At 39.5% G+C, this 21,686-nt stretch overlaps 1 protein-coding gene across 5 annotated transcripts in view; it reads left to right on the top strand.

Annotated features, from left to right (window-relative positions):
- The window catches only part of TAFA1 (TAFA chemokine like family member 1), a 320,866-nt gene that overhangs the window by 256,027 nt on the left and 43,153 nt on the right, over positions 1-21,686 (top strand). For all 5 annotated transcript variants that reach the window (XM_051627588.1, XM_051627587.1, XM_051627589.1 and 2 more), the window contains one exon: positions 19,770-19,910. In XM_051627588.1, coding sequence (XP_051483548.1) covers positions 19,770-19,910 — 141 coding nt within the window. The remainder of the gene's footprint in view (positions 1-19,769; positions 19,911-21,686) is intronic.

A 21,686-nucleotide genomic window follows, 5' to 3' on the forward strand; every position in this document is an offset into this window, starting at 1 on the left:
GAATTATCCTCAGTAATCCTTTTAATGTGCTACCATGACTTTCAAATATTTCCAGAGGTACACGGAAATACTTGTTACAGTTAAATCTTGTTTTCTTTTTTTTGTTTGTTTCTTTTAATACTACTTAGTTAGCACTAAAAGATTTATCAACCATAAATTAGACTTACTAACAGCTTGGGCGATGTTCTGGCAAGTCTGGAAAAGTAGAGCATAAAAAAAGTTCTAATGAAGCACATGGAGAGACTTGATTTAGAAAGACTGACACAGCTGACAGTCTTGGGTGATGAAGAACATGACAAAGAGTTTGACAGAGACAAAACTAGATGAATGGGTAGTATAAGGGCAGATGATTTTCAGTGTTGGTAACAGGAGGAATAAAATAAAAATGTGTACACACACGGAAAGTTTTTAAAGTATATGTATATAAAAAAAAACAACCAAAGACTAATTTTAACCTTGTGGAGTTATTCTGCCTTTATAGTCAATGGAGGGAGATGGGCATTTAAATTGCCCTTTGAATGATCATCTCTGGGCTAAAGCTGTTCCTTGTGGATATCCCCTGTGGAACTGGGCTCTAATTAAAACCAAACTACTCAGTTTGAAGACCTGATTCATCTCCCAGGCTCACATCTGCTCCATAGGTAACATGATCCAGCATGAGAACAGGTTAACAACATCATGCTCTGAAAATGGATCTGTGAAGGATCACGTAAGTGAAGAACTAGGGAAGGTGATGTTGTGTAGATGTAAAATGCAGGGAGACAAGAGCACCCAGGGGAATGTGTGGTGAATTGTTTCTAGGGACTAGCAGAGACTGCAGAATAGCATTCAAGCCCAAGAGAATAGGAAGAAAATGGAGAAAGAGGCCAAGAATTATGAGACAACAGAGCTAGATCAGTCCCAGAGGTGTGTCACCTGGGACTGACCTACTGCATTTGGAGTGATGAGGGGAAAATCACCCATCTGGTGAAAATGCAGAGGATGATTTATTATGAAAGCATTGGTTATTGGAAAAAAAAACCAGTGTCAGAATGAAATGGGTGTGCCCAGACTGGTGAGAACTGAAATGCATCCTCCAACACACAAGAATAAAAATGGGGTGGGGAAAAACTGATTGAATACTGAATTCTTTAATGTCATTATGAGAAATCAAGATGCATCTACTGATGGATTCACATTGCCCCTCCTCTCATTAAACCCAAAGGACCAGGGAAAACTGAGAGAGGACCCAGTGATAACTTTGAGAGACAAGGAAATAGCTTCATATGAGCAAACATGGACATATCGGTGACCAAATACTGGAGAGAAAAACTCACAAAGAAGCATGAAATGAAATGCAGAATGACAGTTGTGTTTGCAGCTCTCTTAATGAACGAGTGCAGACACTCCAGAAATGTACGAAATGAATGTGGGGAACAAAGTTTAAAACATTTATTAATACAGTGTGTAGTGTATGTGAAGTGCATGGTGTACCAGGAGGACAAGTGACATAAGATTATACAGCTATTTTGCTGGAATATTTGAACATCATTAATTTACTTAGAATTAAAAATGTTTCCAAAGGAATAGGAGCTCTTATTCCTCAGAATAGAAGTGTGTAAGCAGGCTGGATTGTAATTGTCTTATTTCTGGGCTGCTTTAATGTTCCTGTGAAGCCCTTTGTGTGTCATCTGTCAGAATGAGTGCAGAACAGGTAGACAATTGTTCTGATCTAGTTTGGCAGCATTTATGTTCCAGGTTTGTACACGTTTAAAGGCCATTTAGCACTGAACCTGGGATGCCCTGAGCATTGCCCAGGTGCATGAGAGATTCATCCTTAGCTTTGAAGCCCAAGCACAAAGAAGTTTTGGAGAAGGCGTGGCTAGCAGCTGAAATCAAAGCACCGGTGGATGTACATGACAACTTTGACATTCCCTTCCTTGTTCTGTCCTGTAGCAGTGACTCTGGACAAGGCTCTGCTAGGCAGGCTGTCAGATGATGGATGAGATAAATAAAACTTTAAGTGTGTAATTCTGATGGCATTTCATAGCAGAAGTCTTTTTTTGAGAGAGCACGTCAAAACTGATGTGGTTTGTGTACAAAGAGAATAAGGGAGATGGAAGTGTGAAGGAGATTGGTGCTGGATAAGGACAGAAATAATAGACATGCAAGTTAGACCTAAGGTCAACACCTTCCAGAATAGCAAGTGACTTTGGAGGACTCTGGTTTGGGGCCAAAACTGAAGTTTCTGAAATGTGCCTGGTTTTCTGCACACTTATCTTTAACCTTTTCTAGCACTCAGGTCTCTTAGCACACCTCCAAGTAGTCACTCAAAATCAGCAGCTACTGTGGAAAAACAGGATTTAGTTATTTTTTTTAGCTAGCAGGGTCAGTGAGGAACTGTTTTTTTTTACAGGAGTTAAGTGCAAACATTGTACTTGTGCTGAGAGCTGCAGAATTGCTGTTGTATGTCAGGTCAGTTGTTCAGAAGACTGTCCTGTGTAGCAGCTGCCTTTATAACTGTCATTTACTGTTCATGGGAGGCTAAAAATATGTTCAAAAAATTTTTAATCACAGAATTATGCCCCTTCCCTTGAAGATATAGATGTACCTTCTTGCAGCTTCTATTTTTAATTTGTGACTTTTGGATGAATTGGTAGTCCTTATTTTGACACCTCTCTGGTGGCAACTTTTCATACTAAAATCTCAGACTTGTACAAATCAGAGAGAAAGAGTTTCCTTTCTATATCTGCATTAATTTGAGAGAAATCACACCAGAATATGGTAGGTCTGTGTGTCAGGTAAGCTTCATAAAAGGTGTTCTACCTCATGAAAAGAAGCAGTACATAATGGTGTTGGGAATCGTGCTACAGTAGGTGGGACACGATGACATGTATGATCTCTGGGGTGGGATGTGATGACACTCAGCCAACATGCAGGCAGTTCCAGGAGTAAAGAGATGAGGACTTGATGATCTTATAGGTTTTTTCCAGCCTTGGTATTTCTGTGGTTCTGTGATTCTGTACATTCATCTGCAGCATGAATTCAAGTGCAATGCGCTTACCCAAGTCAGGGTGCTGTCCCTTTTCTAATGGCTTATACTGGCATTCACCATCACAGTATTTGAGCAACGTCCACAAGGAAACATTCCATAATGTTCCGTGAGGAAACAATAACACTGATATTTTCTTTGCTCAGTGGAAATTGGCAACATTTTGTTTTGTTTTCTTATTTTCAATTCTTACACTATCTGGTTTGGCTTTATGGTGGGAAACTGGGTAGAGAAGTTGACTGTTTTGTGACTGTAAAAGTTCCTAAATAATCTGACAATGAATTTTACAATCTGATTAAGCTCTCCAAAGTTGGTGTTTCCTGGTGCACACATACCAAAACCACCTTCTATCCAGAAGGAATGAGTCATCATGCAACGGTGTCTGCTGCTTTGTGAAGTGCCTGGAGTTCTCTTAGGACACTATTTCATTCTTACCCAAGGGAATTTGCCTGAAATAAGAGATTTGATTTCATCTCTTGCCATTGACTCTTGCAGCCTTGCATCTTTTGCAAAGGTGTTTGCATCATCTTTTCATCTTTTGCCAAATTAGTTCTCTGGGGTTTTTTTGTGCATCAAGAACGGAAAGTATCTGGGGATTTTAGCTTAAACTTTCTCCTTAACTAAACCTGTATTTCTTCAAGAAATCTTAGTGGAATTTTACACTTTTCTGCTTTGTTTTGATATCCAAGAGCTTACTTGCTCTCGAGGATCAGTAAGAAAATGTAAAACCAAGAGCAGCTGACTGGCAAGCCCATATGTTAGGTAACTGGCCTGAAGGGAGCAGAGCTATCATCAGTCCATCAAGCTGATGATCATCTGATGAAATACACAGCATGACAAAAAAAAATTCCTTCTGAGGGCCAGTGAGTGACCATCAACAGCTAAGAGCTTGTTTGTCTGGGGCATTGATCAATGCATATTTTTAATAATCTTAAATATCATTCCTTTTGAAGCAGTCACGGTTAGTAATTTATTTAGGACACAAAACCTCTAACATAAACAAGGATTAATCTTGGAAGGAAACTAACAGAGACAACAGCTTTGTGCCATTTCTTTTGTTTGTATAATTAATGTTCAACATTAAGTGTTCACTCAGCTGGTCCATGCATGGTACCAGCAAAATAAATTCACTCAAACACAAACTGTTTTTCTTGTATTGTTTTGGAACTATACTATACATTTGTTCAGCTCCCTGGTAATACTTCAGAAGATAATTACTTTGAAAAGTAAACAAGTATGCAAATATACATCAAGAAGTGCCAATTGGTTAGTTTTGAGGCTTTGGGTTGAAGGAGACAAAGCAGAGAGAACCATGAGTTTGGGGAATTATTGACAGTGCTGTAGTTTCTATTTCCTATGGTAGCTCTCTGCAGTAGTTTGGTTTTTTTCTATTGCCAGTCTCTAAAATACTTTTTTAATGCAACCTAGTTTAAAAGAATTGGAATCAATGGTTCAAGATGGTGCAAATTTTCAGCTGAAACAAGTCAGGGGAATAGTGATGGTGGGGAGGAGAATACAAATGCCCCAGAGAGTTGATCTGTTTGGAAAGCAGCAAGCAGTGCAACATTTATGCACGAGCTGAGCAGAGCTCCCAGATAGCTTGCCTGCACTGGCTGGGGTTATAGGCTTTTGATTGCTGCAATGAAAACATGGACAAACAAAGCAGGGAAGGAGAATGGGAAATTTGGGGCAGCTGTGTCCCATTGTCCCTCTTCCCAGTCCAGCTTTCTCTTGTGCTGTGCACTGGGCTGAATAGTCTTAGCACTAAGAATTCTCACCCTGATTTTTCCTCTGCTGCAGCTCAGGACCAGGAGCTCAAATGTTACAAGCCAATGTGCTTTCTGCTCCACGGCCTCTGCATTGACACCATTATCTTAGATGCAAACAGGAAGGTACAGAAAATTGCATTTCTGTAGTTGCTAGTTATGCCAAACATCTCAGTATTCAACTGTGCCACTGAAACCTCAGTGCCCAAGGGCTCTCACTGGTCTTGCCTGGGTGGAGGAGACCATGAGCTCATCATTGGTCCTTGTAGGTCATCATCAGGAGGATGGGAACACTGGTGGTGCTCTGTGAGGTTGTTCCCTGAGAATAACCGGTGAGCAGGAGGACAAAGTTTAAGCTTTCCAGATCCAGCCAGAACTTTAGATTTTTCCCTGAACAACTACATACATAACATTTAGACATAACCTGGACAAAACCCAGTAACTTCTCAAAGGTGGATAATAATTTAGGACCTTGATATAAGGAAGATACTCGCTCATGTTTTGAAGGAAGCAGTCAGATTATTAAATCCCTCACTCAAAGCCTGTGCCCAGCAGCCTCAGCATCTTCTGACATGACAATTATTTAGGGCCCAGTGTTATCTTGCTGAGCTAGAAAATTTCTCACAAGACCATCTCCTGGTCTGAGAAAGTCCTGCCATCAGATTTCTGTTCCAGCACTATTCATTCACTACTCTGCCTCTCACTATGATCCTGTGCTGGCACATCAATCCTTCTGAATGGTCTTTAAGTCTAAAGTTCTGGTGCCAGTATGTCTGAATATCGTTTATTGATGTGAAAAGAAGTATCTGATCACAAAAGTATTAACATATATACTCAGCTATTGAAGAGGTGATTTGTCCCACAGAGAGAATGAGGCTTGCTTAAGTAAGGGAAGGGCTATGATGCATGAGACTGTGAGAAGGTGACTGCAGGATCAAAGAAGGAAACAGAATAAATGAATTTGTCAATTTTTTCAGTAGCTTACCTGCTTCAGAGAGTGTGTGGATTATTGTCATTTATTTAGATGAAATTTCAAATTATTTTCCTAGATACACTAATATGTCAGAACAAGATTTGTTTAGATTCTTTCTGTGGATTCCTTTTTGTGGTGATTGAAATAAGATCCACGTCCTAAAGCTATTATTGTAGCAACATGGATTTTCTGGCTGCATTACTTGTTCACAGATGGTTAGCCTTTGACATGGCAATGAGATTGTTCACTTCTGCAAGATGTTAGCCCAGATCAATATGAAAACTGTCTTACAGAGAGAACACCTGTTTGTCAACCAAGTCTGCCTTAAAGGTATTTCTGATATAATTTTTTTGTTTGTTCAGTGGAAAACCAGTAGTTTCCCTGGCTGCAGGGTTAAATTCTCTCTTTGCCAGTGTGCAGCTTGACAGCACTAAGGAGCAGACTTCATTTGGAAAAAGAGCAAAACCTACAGCTTTGCAGTGCTGGATATCTTTGCAGGTTGGGCTTAAAACTCTGTTCCAGTTCCTCCATTTTGGGCCAGAGAGCTCTTGCAAGTGCTAGTTTAGTTTTCTCCCAAGCAAAAAAATTCCTTTCATCTTTCAAGTTTTAAAATATATACTTGGGAGCAACCTTGTCCAGGTTGTGGCCTGTAGAAAACATCCTCTGCCCATTTAACAGTGATATTAAAATATCATCATGACAGATGTCACTGAAGTCCAAGACTCCTAATAAAAAGGATCAGACAAATCTGAAGGCCCAGGAAATAATGTGAGTGGACGTAGGAAAATGTGAACTAATATATCTGGGGAAAAAGTACTATTCAAGTATTAATGCTGGAAAATTGCTAGCTGCTCCAGTGGGGATGAAAAAAATAGGAAAGTTGATGGCATTTTCTGAAAGAACAGGAGGTAATAGTCTCTCTCCTTGTTGAGAACACTGCTGGAAAGCACCGAGTGCCGTTTCAATTAGATATGGCATTCCTCTTCCACTCTCAGATTGCTGGCTGGATTTTCTATTACATAGCATCTGTCTCTGCTTCTCTCTCTTGTTTTTCATTTGTTGTCTGTCTCCATAGTGCCTACGTGGCTAAGCAGCAATAGATAAATGCCTGTGTATCTGGGAATTTATACAGTGATGCTCAGATATTTTTGAACTTGATTAACTTGCACTGGTTGTCCATGTTTCAGTTAGCAGGACGGAAGAGCAGACTAGAGAGAAGTTCTGGTTGGGAAAACAGGGCAGATTTCCTCTCTTAATTGGAGATAATAATACTTAAGAGCACAAAATTTTTATCACTTAATAATGTTATTGTTATATAGTAGAATCTTAAAAATGTCAGTACCAGTGATGTCAGTGATGCAGGGAAGAGTTGTAGACAGAATTAGGGTGATGGAGGCAGAGTTATGAAGAAAGATGAAGTAACAAATGCACAGCTTGGCTTAAGTGGTGATAATGACGATGGGAGTTGTGATGACCATCTGAAACATATCTGACATCTGTAAACATAGCACAGGGAATAGTTGTGTTCAGTTGGTCATAACATTACAATTAGGGTTAATGAGAAAACTGAGCAAAAGAAAACACAGAACATTTCTTTGCTGTTCAGCTCAATGGTAGATCACATTAAAGGCTAGAATGCTGTCTTTGAATGACCCCTGTTGCACCAGCAGAAGCCCAATTGCTTAAATAATGTGAAAATAAATTGAGCAAGATGCTCTTGAGTGTGTAGAGGGAAACATTTTGATACTGGGAAAGGGCTGGGCAAGATGACCTCTTCTGCTGCTAATTTCCAACACTCCCTTAGGAAGGGCTGGCAGAGACGCCCTATCTCTAGTTTACAGACATGTCTCTTTTTTATTTTCTTTTTTATTTATAATGAGAGCCCAGTTTATATCCAGTGTTATCCCAGACTTTCATGATTGGGAATGCAGGAAGCTGAACTGAGGGTTCAGAGCACTGGGGTATTTTCTGTGGTAGGGCTCACCTGGAGATGCACATGAACCCCATGGGATGGCAGTTAAACCTGAGACAGCTGAAGCAAAACATTTGGGGTTGTATTAAATAGTGTCTTTCCAACAAGCTCGAAAGTAAACCAAGTTGAACATGCATCAGGACAAGTCTAGGAGGAATCAAGGGAAATAAAGCAGCATCTGCACCACATCAGACCAGCTGCCTCTCCCTAAGTTGCAGAACATGCATAAGGACACAAGTAAATATATATATATATATTGTTGCATGATTGCCTTGACATATTGTTTGATTTTATTTAGGAATAAAAGTTAAAATTTCTTTTTTTTTTTAATGTAAAATGGCTCCTTCATGACCATAAGAGACATAGTTTAAGTAGTTTCTAATTTCCTTCTCTGTCTGGACTTGGGCTCTCAAGCCATTTTGAGGAGGGTGTGAGTCCATCACCAGGTTTCTTGGCTGCAGTGTTGTATAGAAGAGGAACTGGAAATAATTAGCTAAAAGTAGTTTAATTATCTTAATTATAACCACCCCGAGATACTGATATTTTATCTTGACTTGAGAATTATTGATATTTCCAATGAATTGTCAATGGTTTTCACCAAAAGGGCTTTAGTCAAATAAAATAAAATAGAAATAAGAATCTTCTAAAAAGCAACTTTTGATTAAAAAAGCTTACTCCAAATTCTCAGAGACACTATTTGGATGAACACTGATCATTGCAAAGGGTAAACAGGAGAGAGAAAAATTAATGTGGCCTCTTTGGTTCTGCTAACTGCAGAGCTCCCTGCACACTGCTACTGTTTAACTAATAAAAAATACATTAATATTAATTTCAAGGCAAAGCTGTAACGTATCACACGGTGCTTTCAAAGTAGGAAATTATTTGCTCACTAGACTTTATGTATTTCCACTCAAGTATGCAGCCCTTTTTGTTCACATTGTGAGGGAACAGTGTGAACTGAATTGCACATGTACTCAAAGCAGCAGCACAAATCTGAACAGGAGCCAGATGATCAATTATTAGGAGCTAGGACTGCATTGTGTTGTTCACCAGGAGCTTCAAGAGAGACGAGAAAGAAATTGTCAAAGAAAAAAACACTCAATGCAGCTATAAAAAAGGTGAAAAGAGAGAGAATGAGAGAGAGAGAGAGAGAGAGAGGTGGGGGAACCAGAATAAATCATCATTGGAATTGTGTGCTGAGAGGTGGAGAGGAAAGAGCAAATCAAGGTGACAGGAAATAAAATATTGCTCATCAACAGAAACAGGGAGGAGTGAGGCATCAAAACACGGAGACTCCTGGAAAAAAGGCAGCTGAGGACAGTGGCTGTGGGAAAATATAGGGGAAAAGAGGTTTGGGGAATGGTTAAAGTAGTTTGGAAATAGAGCAAATCAGTCAGACCTGTTTTATTTGAGATGAAAGTCACCCAAGCAAAACAAAAAGAACATAAGAGGAGCCAGAAATTCATTAAATAAAATATTGCCACTGTCCTCTCCCTTAAAATTTTGGTGAGGAGCAGGCAGCTTCCACTAAGACTTCCCCTGGAGATGGCTGCAATGAGGAGTTAAATTTTGAGAACAATAAGGTCTTAATCCCATGGTATCCCTCCCTCTTACTCAGGTGCAGTTTGACCAGCAGTAAAACAGCTTAATCATGCTTAGGTCTGGATGAAATAGATTATTTTGAGAGACAGTTTTTTTAACTCATTAATTTATGAGCACAGTGCAGTAGTCTGAAAATTCACATATCCAGGCTGTAACATTTACTGAAGTGTTTGACTGTGCTTGAAGCTAAATAAGGTTCAGTAATGAGTGTGCTATAAATTCCTTAGGCAGGAGACTACCAAGTTCTTCTGCTGTGGATAATGTATGTGGTGTAAAATGCTTTTCATGCAAAAAAACCTGATCTCTTCTGTGCCTTTGGTTCCGTCCTCTGTCCTTCTGCACCCATTATACAGTCAGTTCCTGGCAAAGGTGTGGTTTTCTACTCAAATGTAGGACCAGCTGCTGGGAGTCACAGTGTGAATGATTCTAGGAATATATAGGGTAGGATAATGTGCACACTTGTCCACTGAAAAATGACTTAGAAGTGATTGCTTGACATTGCTTAGCTGCAGCAGAATGTAGAATTTACTGCTGCTGCTTGTGGCACGTAGCACCAGTACAGTGACTTTTTCATTACATGTGCTGTAACTCATGGTCTTTGTTTTCCTTTTCATGGATTTTGTAACACGTGATCAACCCCATTGATGAAAATGTTACTGCCACTGTAGCCAGACAACTCATCTGTAGGAGATCCCTTTCAAAACATCTTCACTTTGATCCCACCCTTACATCTCACTTTTATACATTGGCCAAGCTCTTTTAGTCCCTTTCCTCCTGGTTATTTTATTTATTGCCATCCTTTGGGAGATTAATGCAGCTCTGGATTGGGTATAATTCTCTGTATCAGTCTGTCCATAGTACCCCTGCAATCCTAGCTCTTCATCACTGTACATTCTTTATTACTTTCACCACCCCTTATCTAACTACTTCATAAAAAACCCCTCACACATTTATAAAGCATGACAAGAGCATTGCCATAAACTATGTTACTCTGCTCAGTAAACACATCATAGACTCTCCATAGGCTAATCACCTTACTGGAGAAAATTATCTGGGGATGAATTTATCTGGAGCAATCATAACAAAAGCCAGTGTAGAGAACAGCATTGTTCTGCTTTTCCACAAGAGTTTAAGATTCCTGTGTCAATTTGTCTCAACTGAAAGCCTGTGTTTGGAAGTTGGTTATTGCTGATCATCTTTGCAATCAGTAGATTTATTTATTAATATTTAACAAGAACCCTAGAAATGTGAGGGTTTCATATATCCTGTGAAGAAATGAGAGATGTGTTATGAGTTTAATAAGCAATTTTGGGTCTCTTTTGAGGTTGATGGGGAAAGTAATAAAGTTTCCCAATTGGGAAAGTAGGCTGAAGATAAAGACATTTAATAACGGGATGAGGGAGTTTTAAAGATCTGGAAACATCAAGGTGCCTAGGGAAAGCTTGTTGGGCAGGGGTGAGACTCTGGCAGGACCAAACACTGACTTGCATGGTGGACATAGAATAATTTCTAAATCCTTTCTCAGTAACTGCTTCTCATGCACACTTCTGTGTTCATTTCTCAGCAGCAGCTGTTCCTAAATCACATATTTCTCACCAGCCTAATTATTCCATCTGAAAAGAGAGTTATCCCATCTTTTCTTCATCATGGGTCTTTTCTAAGACTCATTTAACTTAACATCCATTATTTGGATGCCTTTTGCTGGCAGCATTTAAAAGAACAACATTTTGAGGCCCCATGAACAAGATTCTGTTGTTCACTCAAATTTTATTTTTAAGATATCTTCAGGCCTAATTCCACTTGAGATTTTCACTGTGCTCTGGCAAGGAACTAGAGATGCTCATATTGGAAATGTTCATTTCTGTTCATCTCTCCACAGCTTTGTTACCTAGAAAATTTGTTCTGGGGAAGAATTGTGCAGCTGCAAAGCAATGATGAGAATAGCATAGTAAGTCTTTTAAACCTCTAGTTTTATACTGCTGCCTGCAGTTTAAGTTATAGGAGGAGCACTGCTTCAATGCAGGCATATTACATCTCTTTTGCTCAAATTGTTTTGTTTTTTTTTAATCCTCTCTAACAGATCAAATATTAAATTTTCCAAACCACCCAAGTGACTAAGGGCAAGATTTTTTAAAGATGCTTTAAGGTTTTATGCTCAGTCTTACTAGACCTACATAATTTAGTCCAAGAAAAAGTGATATAGACCTTTAGGAGTGTCATTTCTCACTGAAAGTCAATGAAATTTAGAGTCATAATGCCTATTCCTTTTTGATATGGAACTTCAGTTATTTCCCAACGTTTTTCTCCTTCTGAATTTTCAATGTCCTCTCTCTTCATAAACATCTCTTAATGGCATTCCAGAGCTGTAAGTCCCACCAAAACTTCTAATTTCTAACCTCCATTTCTCAAAGTTGCTGTAAGTTGATTTCCCTTTGAAGTAAAAGAAAACTCATCAAAATACTGAAGTTCCCCACTAGGAGAACATTGGATTCTTGTCTGCCTCATGAGTTACGTATCTGCTTTTTGTAGGTAACAGAACCTATTACCATTCTCCTCCAACAGTCCCTGGGATAAAAAAACCCATCAGATATGAGGGGTATGTGTGTGGTCCTCTGCAGGCAGCTCTGCCTGCCTGCTTTGCTCTGCTGTCTGCCAGGGACAGCAACACGAAGAGGTGGGATTTGCTCATAAACTCTGTCATTTTTGAACGTGTGTATACTGCACACAAAATCATAATTAAAACTACCCATAACGCTGCTCCAATCCCAGGTAAAAGCAAACTCCTCATCAGCATTTCTCTCCAGCCACCCTTGCCCTGTTGTCCTCTTGAGTCCTCCAGCCGAAGCTGGTGGTTGCCTCGCCAGTAGAGCTGCCGTGGGCCAGAGGCAGGAACTGCTACAAGACTGTCTTGTTTTTGTGGAGCCCATTTTTCCTTTGACTCATCTTTAAGAGATTTCATTTATTTATTTCTTTATTTTAAATATGCATAAGAATAAGGTCCTGTGCAAATTTCTCAGGAGATCAATTTGCAAGGCTCTTTATGAGAAAGACCTATTCTCTGGTGTGTATGTTGGTTTGATATGGAAATCTATCAGCCTGCCCTAGATCCACCCACATCTCATACACTGGTGTGCTCTGGGTTTTCTTTGTGAATTCAGGAGTAGAATTCCTGCCATTTCTCCTTTGCAAAAAATACTTATTTTTCATTTCTGGAAATAAACCTGTTCTTGAGGATCAGAATCTATTCTGGGTGTAAGGATAAGGATCTGTAAATCTCTCAGATAAAAAGCCTCCTGTGGCTGATGGCAGAGAGCATTAGCAGAAAATTGTAAAAGACTACAAATCCACGTGCTAATTAGAGCTTTGCATATCCCTGCTTCCCCTATTATACTGAATGGGAAATAAAACAGAAATGGAAAAAAAAAAGTTAGTAGTCAAGTGAAATATTAACATTCAGCTGAACAAAATATTTTAAAGGTATTATTTTCCTCTAGAAATTATTTTCTTAAGGATTTTTTTTGAAAGTTTTGTTTCATGAAGATGGCCTTTTTCTGTCAAATCTACTCAGAAAATTAAGTTATAGCACCATAAATAACAAGAGATGCCTGTGCTGAATGCACATTGCCCCTCTTAGCTTTTGAATTCTGACTCCAGAATCTATCAAACCTTTGGCTTAGTATGACATGGGTTTCCATCTCTGGATGACCTGCTTTGACCAGCAGTTCTCCAGACTCTGACCACGTATATCATGGATCAACACAAACCAAAACACGTTCTGGTCTTACTAGAAATAGGGTTGTTTTATTAGTGATAGAGAAATCAGGGCCTCAACTGAATGACAACATTGCACCACCACAGGAAAGAGGCCCATGGGCTGAGCTGTGACCCCCATGAATACTTTTAAGGGACCGTGACATCAGAAGAAGCTCAGTAGGAGATTAAAATTAACCACAAGGTGAAAATTCCAGGGAAAACAAATTTGGCTGGCCAGACTTCTCATGGACCTACTTGCTCTGTTGATAAACACGTAGGGTTACTTTAGAGGAGGTGCCCTGTGTCTCCAGAACCTTTTCATAGCAAGAACACTCAAGGAAATAGTATCTCAACCTAAAAGTTAATGACCCACAGTGGGAATCACTTATGTTGCTGCAGTTGCACAGAGCCTTCCCAAACTGAAAATAATATATATCCCACATAATGAACAATGAAAATACTGAATATTAATGAAAAGATGAATATAAATTTAGGGAACAGAGCACTGCAGTTTATTCTGATCCAGCGGGCAAAAAAAAATCCAGTATATAACCAGGAGCATGTGTGATGGGTTACAAATTCCCACAGTTACTGGGCATCCATGTATAATGAGCAGCCCATCAATCTATTTGGGTCAGTTTTCATAATGGGAAAGAATGACATATGGCTTAGTGCTATCTTTTTATATGTGGGTCCATTTTTTAGTGGTGCCTTTGTGCTACTTAAAGTTCATGGGCCAAATTCAACTGTTTTGTGACTTCATTGGAACTGAGGACACTCTGGCAGCTGAGGTGAAGTTAAGCCTCAACCTGAGAAAAATAGGTAAAACCCCAAGCCCTGCCTGATTGCTCTGCAGGCCTGGTCAGCCTCCGTGCACAGAAATGCACCGTTCTCTGCGTGCAGAAATGCATCCTGTAAACTTGACCCTTTTCCTTCTGGAGCAGATACAGGGTGTCAGTGGATTATATGTAAAACAAAAATTGGAGTGTAATTGCACTGTAGCTATGAGGTGTCTTTTGTTTGTTCCCTTCTGAAGTGGCTCATGGAGCAGCACGGGACTTTGCTTTTCCATCTGTTACATATTCCCATCAGAAACAAAAATGTTATTTTGGAAGTAACATAGTAGTGGCTTATTATTTCTTAAAGTAAAGCAAAGTATAGTATTTTCCCCTGAGCACTGTGTAGTCTGCAGTTCTGGCACATTAGCAGGCATAAACATTTTGATTAAAGCTTCAGAATGTATTAATTACACCTGGGAAGTTTCCAAAGCTTATTCAGACTGCAAACTCTTCAAGTTGCGGCCTCCAAATTTGAATTCCTTTTTAGCAAATGTAAAAATGGCTATCACAGGGTGGCCAATTACTTCTCTAGGTTTGTTTAAAGGCAGGAGGTGTCAAGGGTGCACATTTTTTTACCCATTAGTTTCTGTAGGCATTTTTTCAGAAAGTCCCCAAGTGTCTGAAGAATTTGTACTGTCATGTTGTTAAACATTTGCTTGAAGTCTAAAGAACCTCAATTCTGTTTAAAGATTTCTCTGATCTTTTAGGTCTAGCAACATCTGCATATACTTAAGCATTGATCAGAGTAACATCCCAGGGTAGATGACCCCAAACAGGATGACAGCACTGGAACACAGACTGTCTTACTGAGGATGTATAAACAAACAGAGCTAGGAAAACCAGCAGTAGTCCTAATGAACTGCCTGTTGATAGAGTTGGTCCATATGATTTCCTTTGCTCATATTCCCATGGTGGATTGCTTATGTTATAACAGAGGGCAAAAGATGACCAGTAAGGCCTATGAAGTCGTTATCACTATTATTTTGTGAGTAACATGTAGGGGTGCTCTACACAGAGACAGGAGTTGAACTCGATGATCCTGACAGGTCCCTTCCAACTCAGCATATTCTATGATTCTATGAACAAGTTCTTGCAATGACCTTCACCTGGATTAGGTTGTGTGGTGCATTGAGGATGAGATAGAAGCCAATGTAACAAAGGATCTGAATTCTAAAATCACTGGGCATGTGACCCCAAAAAGCAAAACAAATCTTATCTCTCAGCCCTCTGTGCCTCCACCACACAACCCAAGAAGTCTCACCTAAACACTGCTTTGCTCATGCATTCATGCACACATGCATTCATTAGGACTGACCTGCCCTAGGAAGGTCCATTAAGTGGAACTCATTTTGAGCACAGATGGTCCTGAATAGCTTAATGTCTGCCTGGTGGCCAGAATAAGTGAATTCTTGATGGCCTTAGACTTCTGATCACATACATGCAGCCAAGGAGGAAATGAAAACAAGTTTATCATTTTGATAAACAGCCTCTCTCATTGCTGCAGGATGCTCCATGTAACTCAGCAGAGTCAAATACTATTAAATTGTCATCACTGTCAAAGAGAGAATGTATAAGTTTTGCTACCTGAGTCATAGTTAATGAGTTTCACAATGTGTAACACAAATCAGTACTGCTGTTTGCCTTTTTTATGGTTGTTTACTGATAAGTTTAGGCTTGGCTAGAATACAGAGGCAAGTTATAATTTTGAAGTGCAAAATATGCTCTTAATATTACCTCCCAGCTAGAGATATAAAAAACAGAGATGACTAGAAAATGGCTTTTTGGCTTCTGCCAGACGTGCACTCAGACCCTATAGATGATTAGATCTTTTAAATCACAGCCACCTACAGTAGGTTCCTACTTATTATAAGATATTTCATTCTTCAGTCTGTAGACTCAAGGTGGCTTTATAATAGAAACAAAAATGAACATGTTTTCAGGAATTTAGTGTCCTCCAATTAGAATGAAACCATTTGCAGGAGTATCAAAGTTGCTCCTGTTTTACAGTAACAAGGATGAATAATTTCTGCAGTTTCTTATTTTAGGCCCGTGCAGAACAAACACTTTTGAAAAGCCAGGAAATCTGAACAGATTTGTAACACCACAGACAGTTGGCATTTTCACCAGCCCAGATTCCTTCTTGGCAGCCAGTTCTGTCCTTCTTGCCTTGGCAGTCATCACATTTCCTTCATCCCAAGTTGAGGGCATCCTGTGAACCGAGCGCTCAGGAAGGGTCAGCTGCTTTTCCTATCAAGTCCTGCTGATGTTTGATGTGGAGAGGCTATAAGTAATGTTAGGACATCTTTATTAATCTCTGAAGCTTCTTGAAAAAAGAGCAAAACTATTCCTGATTTACAAAATCCTGTTCTATTTCTAATCTCTTTCTGTATTTTTGGGGGCAGGAAAGAATTAAAAAAAAAAAAAAAAGATCTTTTTCTTGCCAGCTGAATAAAGCAGCTACTTCATGAAACGTGGCTGACAAGGAAACATTCAGAAGACACTTAGAGGATTTTAAGCCCCTTTCCTCTCCTCTTAGGATCAGTGGCAAATCCCCTATTCACTTGAATGAGTTGGTTGAGGCTGTTATTGTGGAAACAAAGTCAGAAGCTACCTTAGCTCAATAGACCATAAAGTTCCAAAAAAAAAAAAAAAGAACAAAAGACATTTCTGTTCTTTGTGAGCAGGATTCAAACTTCTGCTTCAATCACAGCCCATCAGGTCAATAATTCATATTTTTTTCAGGCCTCCAAGCATTGTAACATCTTGCCAGCTTTTCCCATAATATAGAAGAACCACCTAGAAAAAAAAATCCCTGGCTCAGGAGCAGAAATTCTCAGATATTGGTATTACAGAATTTCTTTGCACTTTACCTGGCATCCTCAAAAGAAAAATGGAAATAAAAAAATAAAAATCCTGATGATATCAGAATTAAAAGTTACTTCAGAGATACATCTGAACACACTAGATTTTTTTCCAATGGAAAATGAAGACTGAGTCATGTTCCTTTTCTCTTTCTAGCTTGCTTCCTCCTTTATACTGCTGAAATAGAGCTTTAAATTGAACCTCCCCTTATATTTGTGGTATATATATTTCTGTGAATACCATAATCAAGAGCATGGTTTTTTCAGTGAGGTGTTTTCCTCTTCTCACTGTGTTCATTTGTATTTGTCTGGGTAGCTCTATCTATTCCCATTTTGTAGATGGCTTCTAAGAAGTCTAATATGTATATGTATGGTTGGTAAAATATATACCAGCAAAGGCAATGTGTGCAATGCTACCCTGTAGTCATTTATGGGTTAAACATGCTTGAATGGAAAAACCCTGATCCCACAGAACAAATCTTCCAGGAAAACAGGGTGTGTAACATGTAGAACTTTATCCATGTGAGATGGATGTTTTTCTTCTGTGTCAGCACTGGGAAAGGTCTTTTTATTTTTGTTATTATTATGATTTGCATTACATTTATAGTCCTTGCAGATAAAAGTTCCAATTAATGTACTTAACTGTCTAGTGGTAAAATAAGTGGGTTTTTCCTTGCTTTTATAGTTTCACTATGTTTTGCCACTCCTAAACAGCTCTACACTTTGAGTTTAAGTCTTTATTGCTGCAGCAACTTGAGCTTCCACATAACAATTAAAGGTGTTATAAAGCTCATCCACCACAAGCCATTATTTTGAATAGATAACCAAATAAGCAAGACTAGCTCATGTGGTTATTAGTACTCATACAGCAAATTAATGGGGAAAATTAAGCAGTTAGCTTATTCACAGATATTTTCCACACAGTCTATGTAGTCTAAAATTAGAAATGCTTATTACTGCGTACATTATCTTCATTGTTGGGGTTGCAATCAATAACATTGCAAATCTTTCTTCTCTTAGGGCATAACCATAAGATGAATTTAAGCAATGAGGGTCTTTTCATTGCTTTCAATATTGTTTGGATGGGGAAGCAGGGAGTTTATCTGAAGAATTGCTTCACAGAAAAAATACAGGCATTTGGGGCTGAGTTGATTGTCACGATTCCTCTTACTCCTAAGAGACCCTGACAAGACTGTCAGGTGATGGCTTTCTGAATTGTTGGGATCTCTCTTCTGTGGCACCTATTGGCTTTCAAAAAGCTTGTGTCAGCAGGCAAAATTCACCTGATAACTAATACATGAAGGAGCATTTGTCTCCAGATGAGTTAAGTATTTACTGCAGAGCTGGTCTTGTCTCATGATTGCAAACCCATCAGTGCTTAAGCCCATGACCACACAACCTAAGCTCACTTACCCTTATGGATGTTCACAGGCTGTCACCCACTGAATCACTTTGAAAGGTCATTGTTTTGAAAATGTAATATTATAAAACATTTTGTGAAGTCCCTGTTCATTGGCAGTTGTTGGACCACTTAATACTGCAGGTACACCTGAAGGCACAGCACCATATGACCTTAGCAACAGAGAGTCAAGGGAGATTCCTCCCTGCTCACCCATCCCAGTACTTTATTACAGAAATGTCACCTTTGTAGAATCATCACGTAACAGGACTTGCTCCTGAGAGGGGAGTTGCCACTAGGCTCCCAGACCTCTTCCAAAATCCCTTTTCCACAGCCAGTTGTGGATTGGCATCTCCACCCAGCTTATTCTGCTGCCTGGCTGCAGGGCTCCTAGAGTGTTCAAAAGCCCTCAAAGTCATTTTAAAAAGACTGAAATCAAAATACAGGAACAATGGTTGTTATCCTATAGTAAAAGCAATGTATGGGTAGTGGCATAAAGTGGCATAAATGCTTTCCTAGAAAACCTTCTTACACATCCTGGTCTTTTGTAGGTCTGTGCATGATGTTTTGCACTAAGTTCAAACAAATCCTGCCAAATTTATGCTGCAACTGAATAAAGCAGCCAAATATCAGTGGGGAACAGAGTGGTACCATTAAATACCTGGTGATTATGAGCTCAACACAGTCTGAACTGAGGAATGGAGTCATTACTTGGGCAGTGCATTTGCCCACTGTGGTGTCTCATCTCCTTGCACTGCATTGCTAAGGTGAAAGGGAATAAAAACATCTGACACTTCCTTTCTGTGAGTAGCATGTGTCCCAAACACCAAGTGCTCACAAACCCCAAGCCACCATCTATCTGTCTGTCACTCCATTGTATTCTTCCCCCAGTCAGGCTACTGCAAATGTTCATAAAGATCAAGAAGGGAGAAGACAAATTAAGCCTGGTAATCTTGCAAACAATGGCAAAGTTTTCTGCCTTAAAACTGCCAGTTTAGTGAGTATGGTAGCAACAGGAAGTGCTGTTGGACCATCCTGCAATTTGGAGAGGCTGATTGTCATTCCCTAAGGGCTGAGTTCTGGCATAGAATCAAATATTGGAGAAAAAGACTGTTTCTAGATGTATTCCCTAGTCACTTAGTCCCCATCCTTGTACAAGAGAATAGTCAGGGGGAGACACCTCCAATATTACAATCATAAAATCAGCCAACAGTTGTTGCCCATTTACTGTTGTATGTTACCTGCATTTCTTCAGGCACAGACTGAGTGCTGTCATTTTTAGGCTAAAAATTCTGCTGATATCAGACAAGCTTCTAATATAAGACAGGCAAGCTATATCTGCTGTAGAGGGACATTTATCTACATTTCCTATTAAAACTGAAGTACAGCAGCACTGGGCTTATTCAGGAGCATGCATAATGGGAGAAATATTGGTGTAATCCCAGCTGTATAGAAGCCATGCAGAGACACAGACAGGAGCTTTGACTAGCCACTGTTGCTCTTCCTAATCAGAGTGTCAATATTCTCTTTTTCTTTTTTTTCTTTGTTCTTTTTTTTCTTTTCTTTTTGCCAGAAGGAGGAACATGTGAAGTTATAGCAGCACACAGATGCTGTAATAAGAATCGAATTGAGGAAAGATCACAGACAGTAAAATGCTCCTGTCTACCTGGGAAAGTGGCTGGGACTACAAGAAACAGACCTTCCTGTGTTGATGGCAAGTAGCTCCTCCTGTATATATGTCTCTGTTTGTGTGCCTACCATACAGTGCATAGCTCTAAATCTATAGATTATGTATAGGAACGTTGTGTTCTTTATAGAAAAATCTAGAAGCATAAGCACACATTTACACTAATTTGCCTGCTACTTTAGTGTGTGGTTCTGTGCACGAGTCACATTCAGATTTACTCACCAAAATGAGAGTATTGTGTTTGTTACAGACACTTAGATAATTATAACAAATTCTGTGGCAGGATCAAGCCCTTAATAAATAAGTGGACAAAGTTATCCCTTACGTCAGGTCACAGGACCCCCCAGGTGCCACATTAGTTTTGATTCATAAATATTTCAAAGGACAACAACCATTCACTTGGATTTAATTAGCCATTTGAAAAGCCAGTGCCAAAAAAAGACAAGTAAATGAATCCTGTGGTCTTGCCCTGTAAGAAATATTACAGAAAGCTAGGAAACAATCTTTGTCTTTTGAAATCACTGGTACTGTTCCTTGTCACGGGGATTATTTTTGCTGAAGGAAAACTACTTTGTTATTTTTGCCTGGACTTCTTATCAGATCTAGTTCCATAGCGTGTCTGCCTCTCTGGGGTCCCCTGCCACCACTGCAGGGTGACACCACGCAGCAACTGGGGAGAGAGCTATGGTTTGGAAGTGCTCAGCAAAACACAAATCATGTGAGAAGATGGGGAGTAAGTGGTACTAATCGCATTAGTTACCCTTCCAATAAGGTTGGTGGCATAGCTGCAGGTTTTAGAAGCACCCAATGTTTACTCTTTGGTCCTGTCATACAGCACTCAGCTTCCCCCAAGTGAGTTAGAAGGGGCAGATGTATGAGCAAACACTGGGAAAAATGGTTTCTTCTGGCTGTCTTTCCTCAATCACATGCTGCAAATGCACTAGCAAGGGAGCAGGGGCTGGTCCACCTGTAGCCCAAGGTTAGAGAAGAGTATTGGTGGGTTTTGAGGACTAGAGGATTGTGTAGAATTGAGCCTTGCACATTCCTTACTAAACAACAAGAGGCTGAGGGTTCCTGGGAGGGATGAAAACCTCATGTTTTCTCAGCAAGTATTTCTGATGTGTACATATCCAATTTATATATGAAAGACAGAAATAAATATTTTATTACTTTAAAAAGTGCTTTCAAATTTTAAATTATGAGGCAGTGTTTCTTAGCTTGTTACACTGAGAATGCAGTTCAGTTTATGAACTCATGACTAAAAACACTCTATGAAGGCACCTGTGAATGATTACACTTTAACCCACATTCCATTATTGCTTAATTACACCAATAGAAAGAAGCTTTTCTTTTGCTGTTAAGCACACTCACAAAACTGTAGGTGAAACCTTTGGTCTTAACAAAAGATCAGCTGTACAAGCCTTGAAGAGTTTCAGGTTCTTCAGCAGGTCGTGAAAAACAGAGGCACTAGATAAAACAGAGAGACACCATTAATTCATATCTCAATTCTGTTTGGAGTAGGGGAGCTCAAAGGACCCTGTGTTAAGAAAAGAAGTTGGGTGCAGGTGTGGACTGGAACCTAATTTCTCTGTCAGGATTACAATAAAGTGTTATTGTCTGGAATTTTGAAAGGAGTAAGGATAAAACAATGGTTAATATAAAAGTGTAGAGCTAGTCCCATTGAAGTCACTGGTAAGACTCATAGTGACTTCAAAGCCAGCAAATGTGAACTACAAAGGAATGTCTTCCCCTTTCAAGTTGAGTTGTTGCAGTCAGCCCAAAACTGCTTTTGTAGATGGCTGG

The sequence above is a fragment of the Apus apus genome, chromosome 9 (assembly GCF_020740795.1).
Source record: "Apus apus isolate bApuApu2 chromosome 9, bApuApu2.pri.cur, whole genome shotgun sequence".
Taxonomy (NCBI): domain Eukaryota; kingdom Metazoa; phylum Chordata; class Aves; order Apodiformes; family Apodidae; genus Apus; species Apus apus.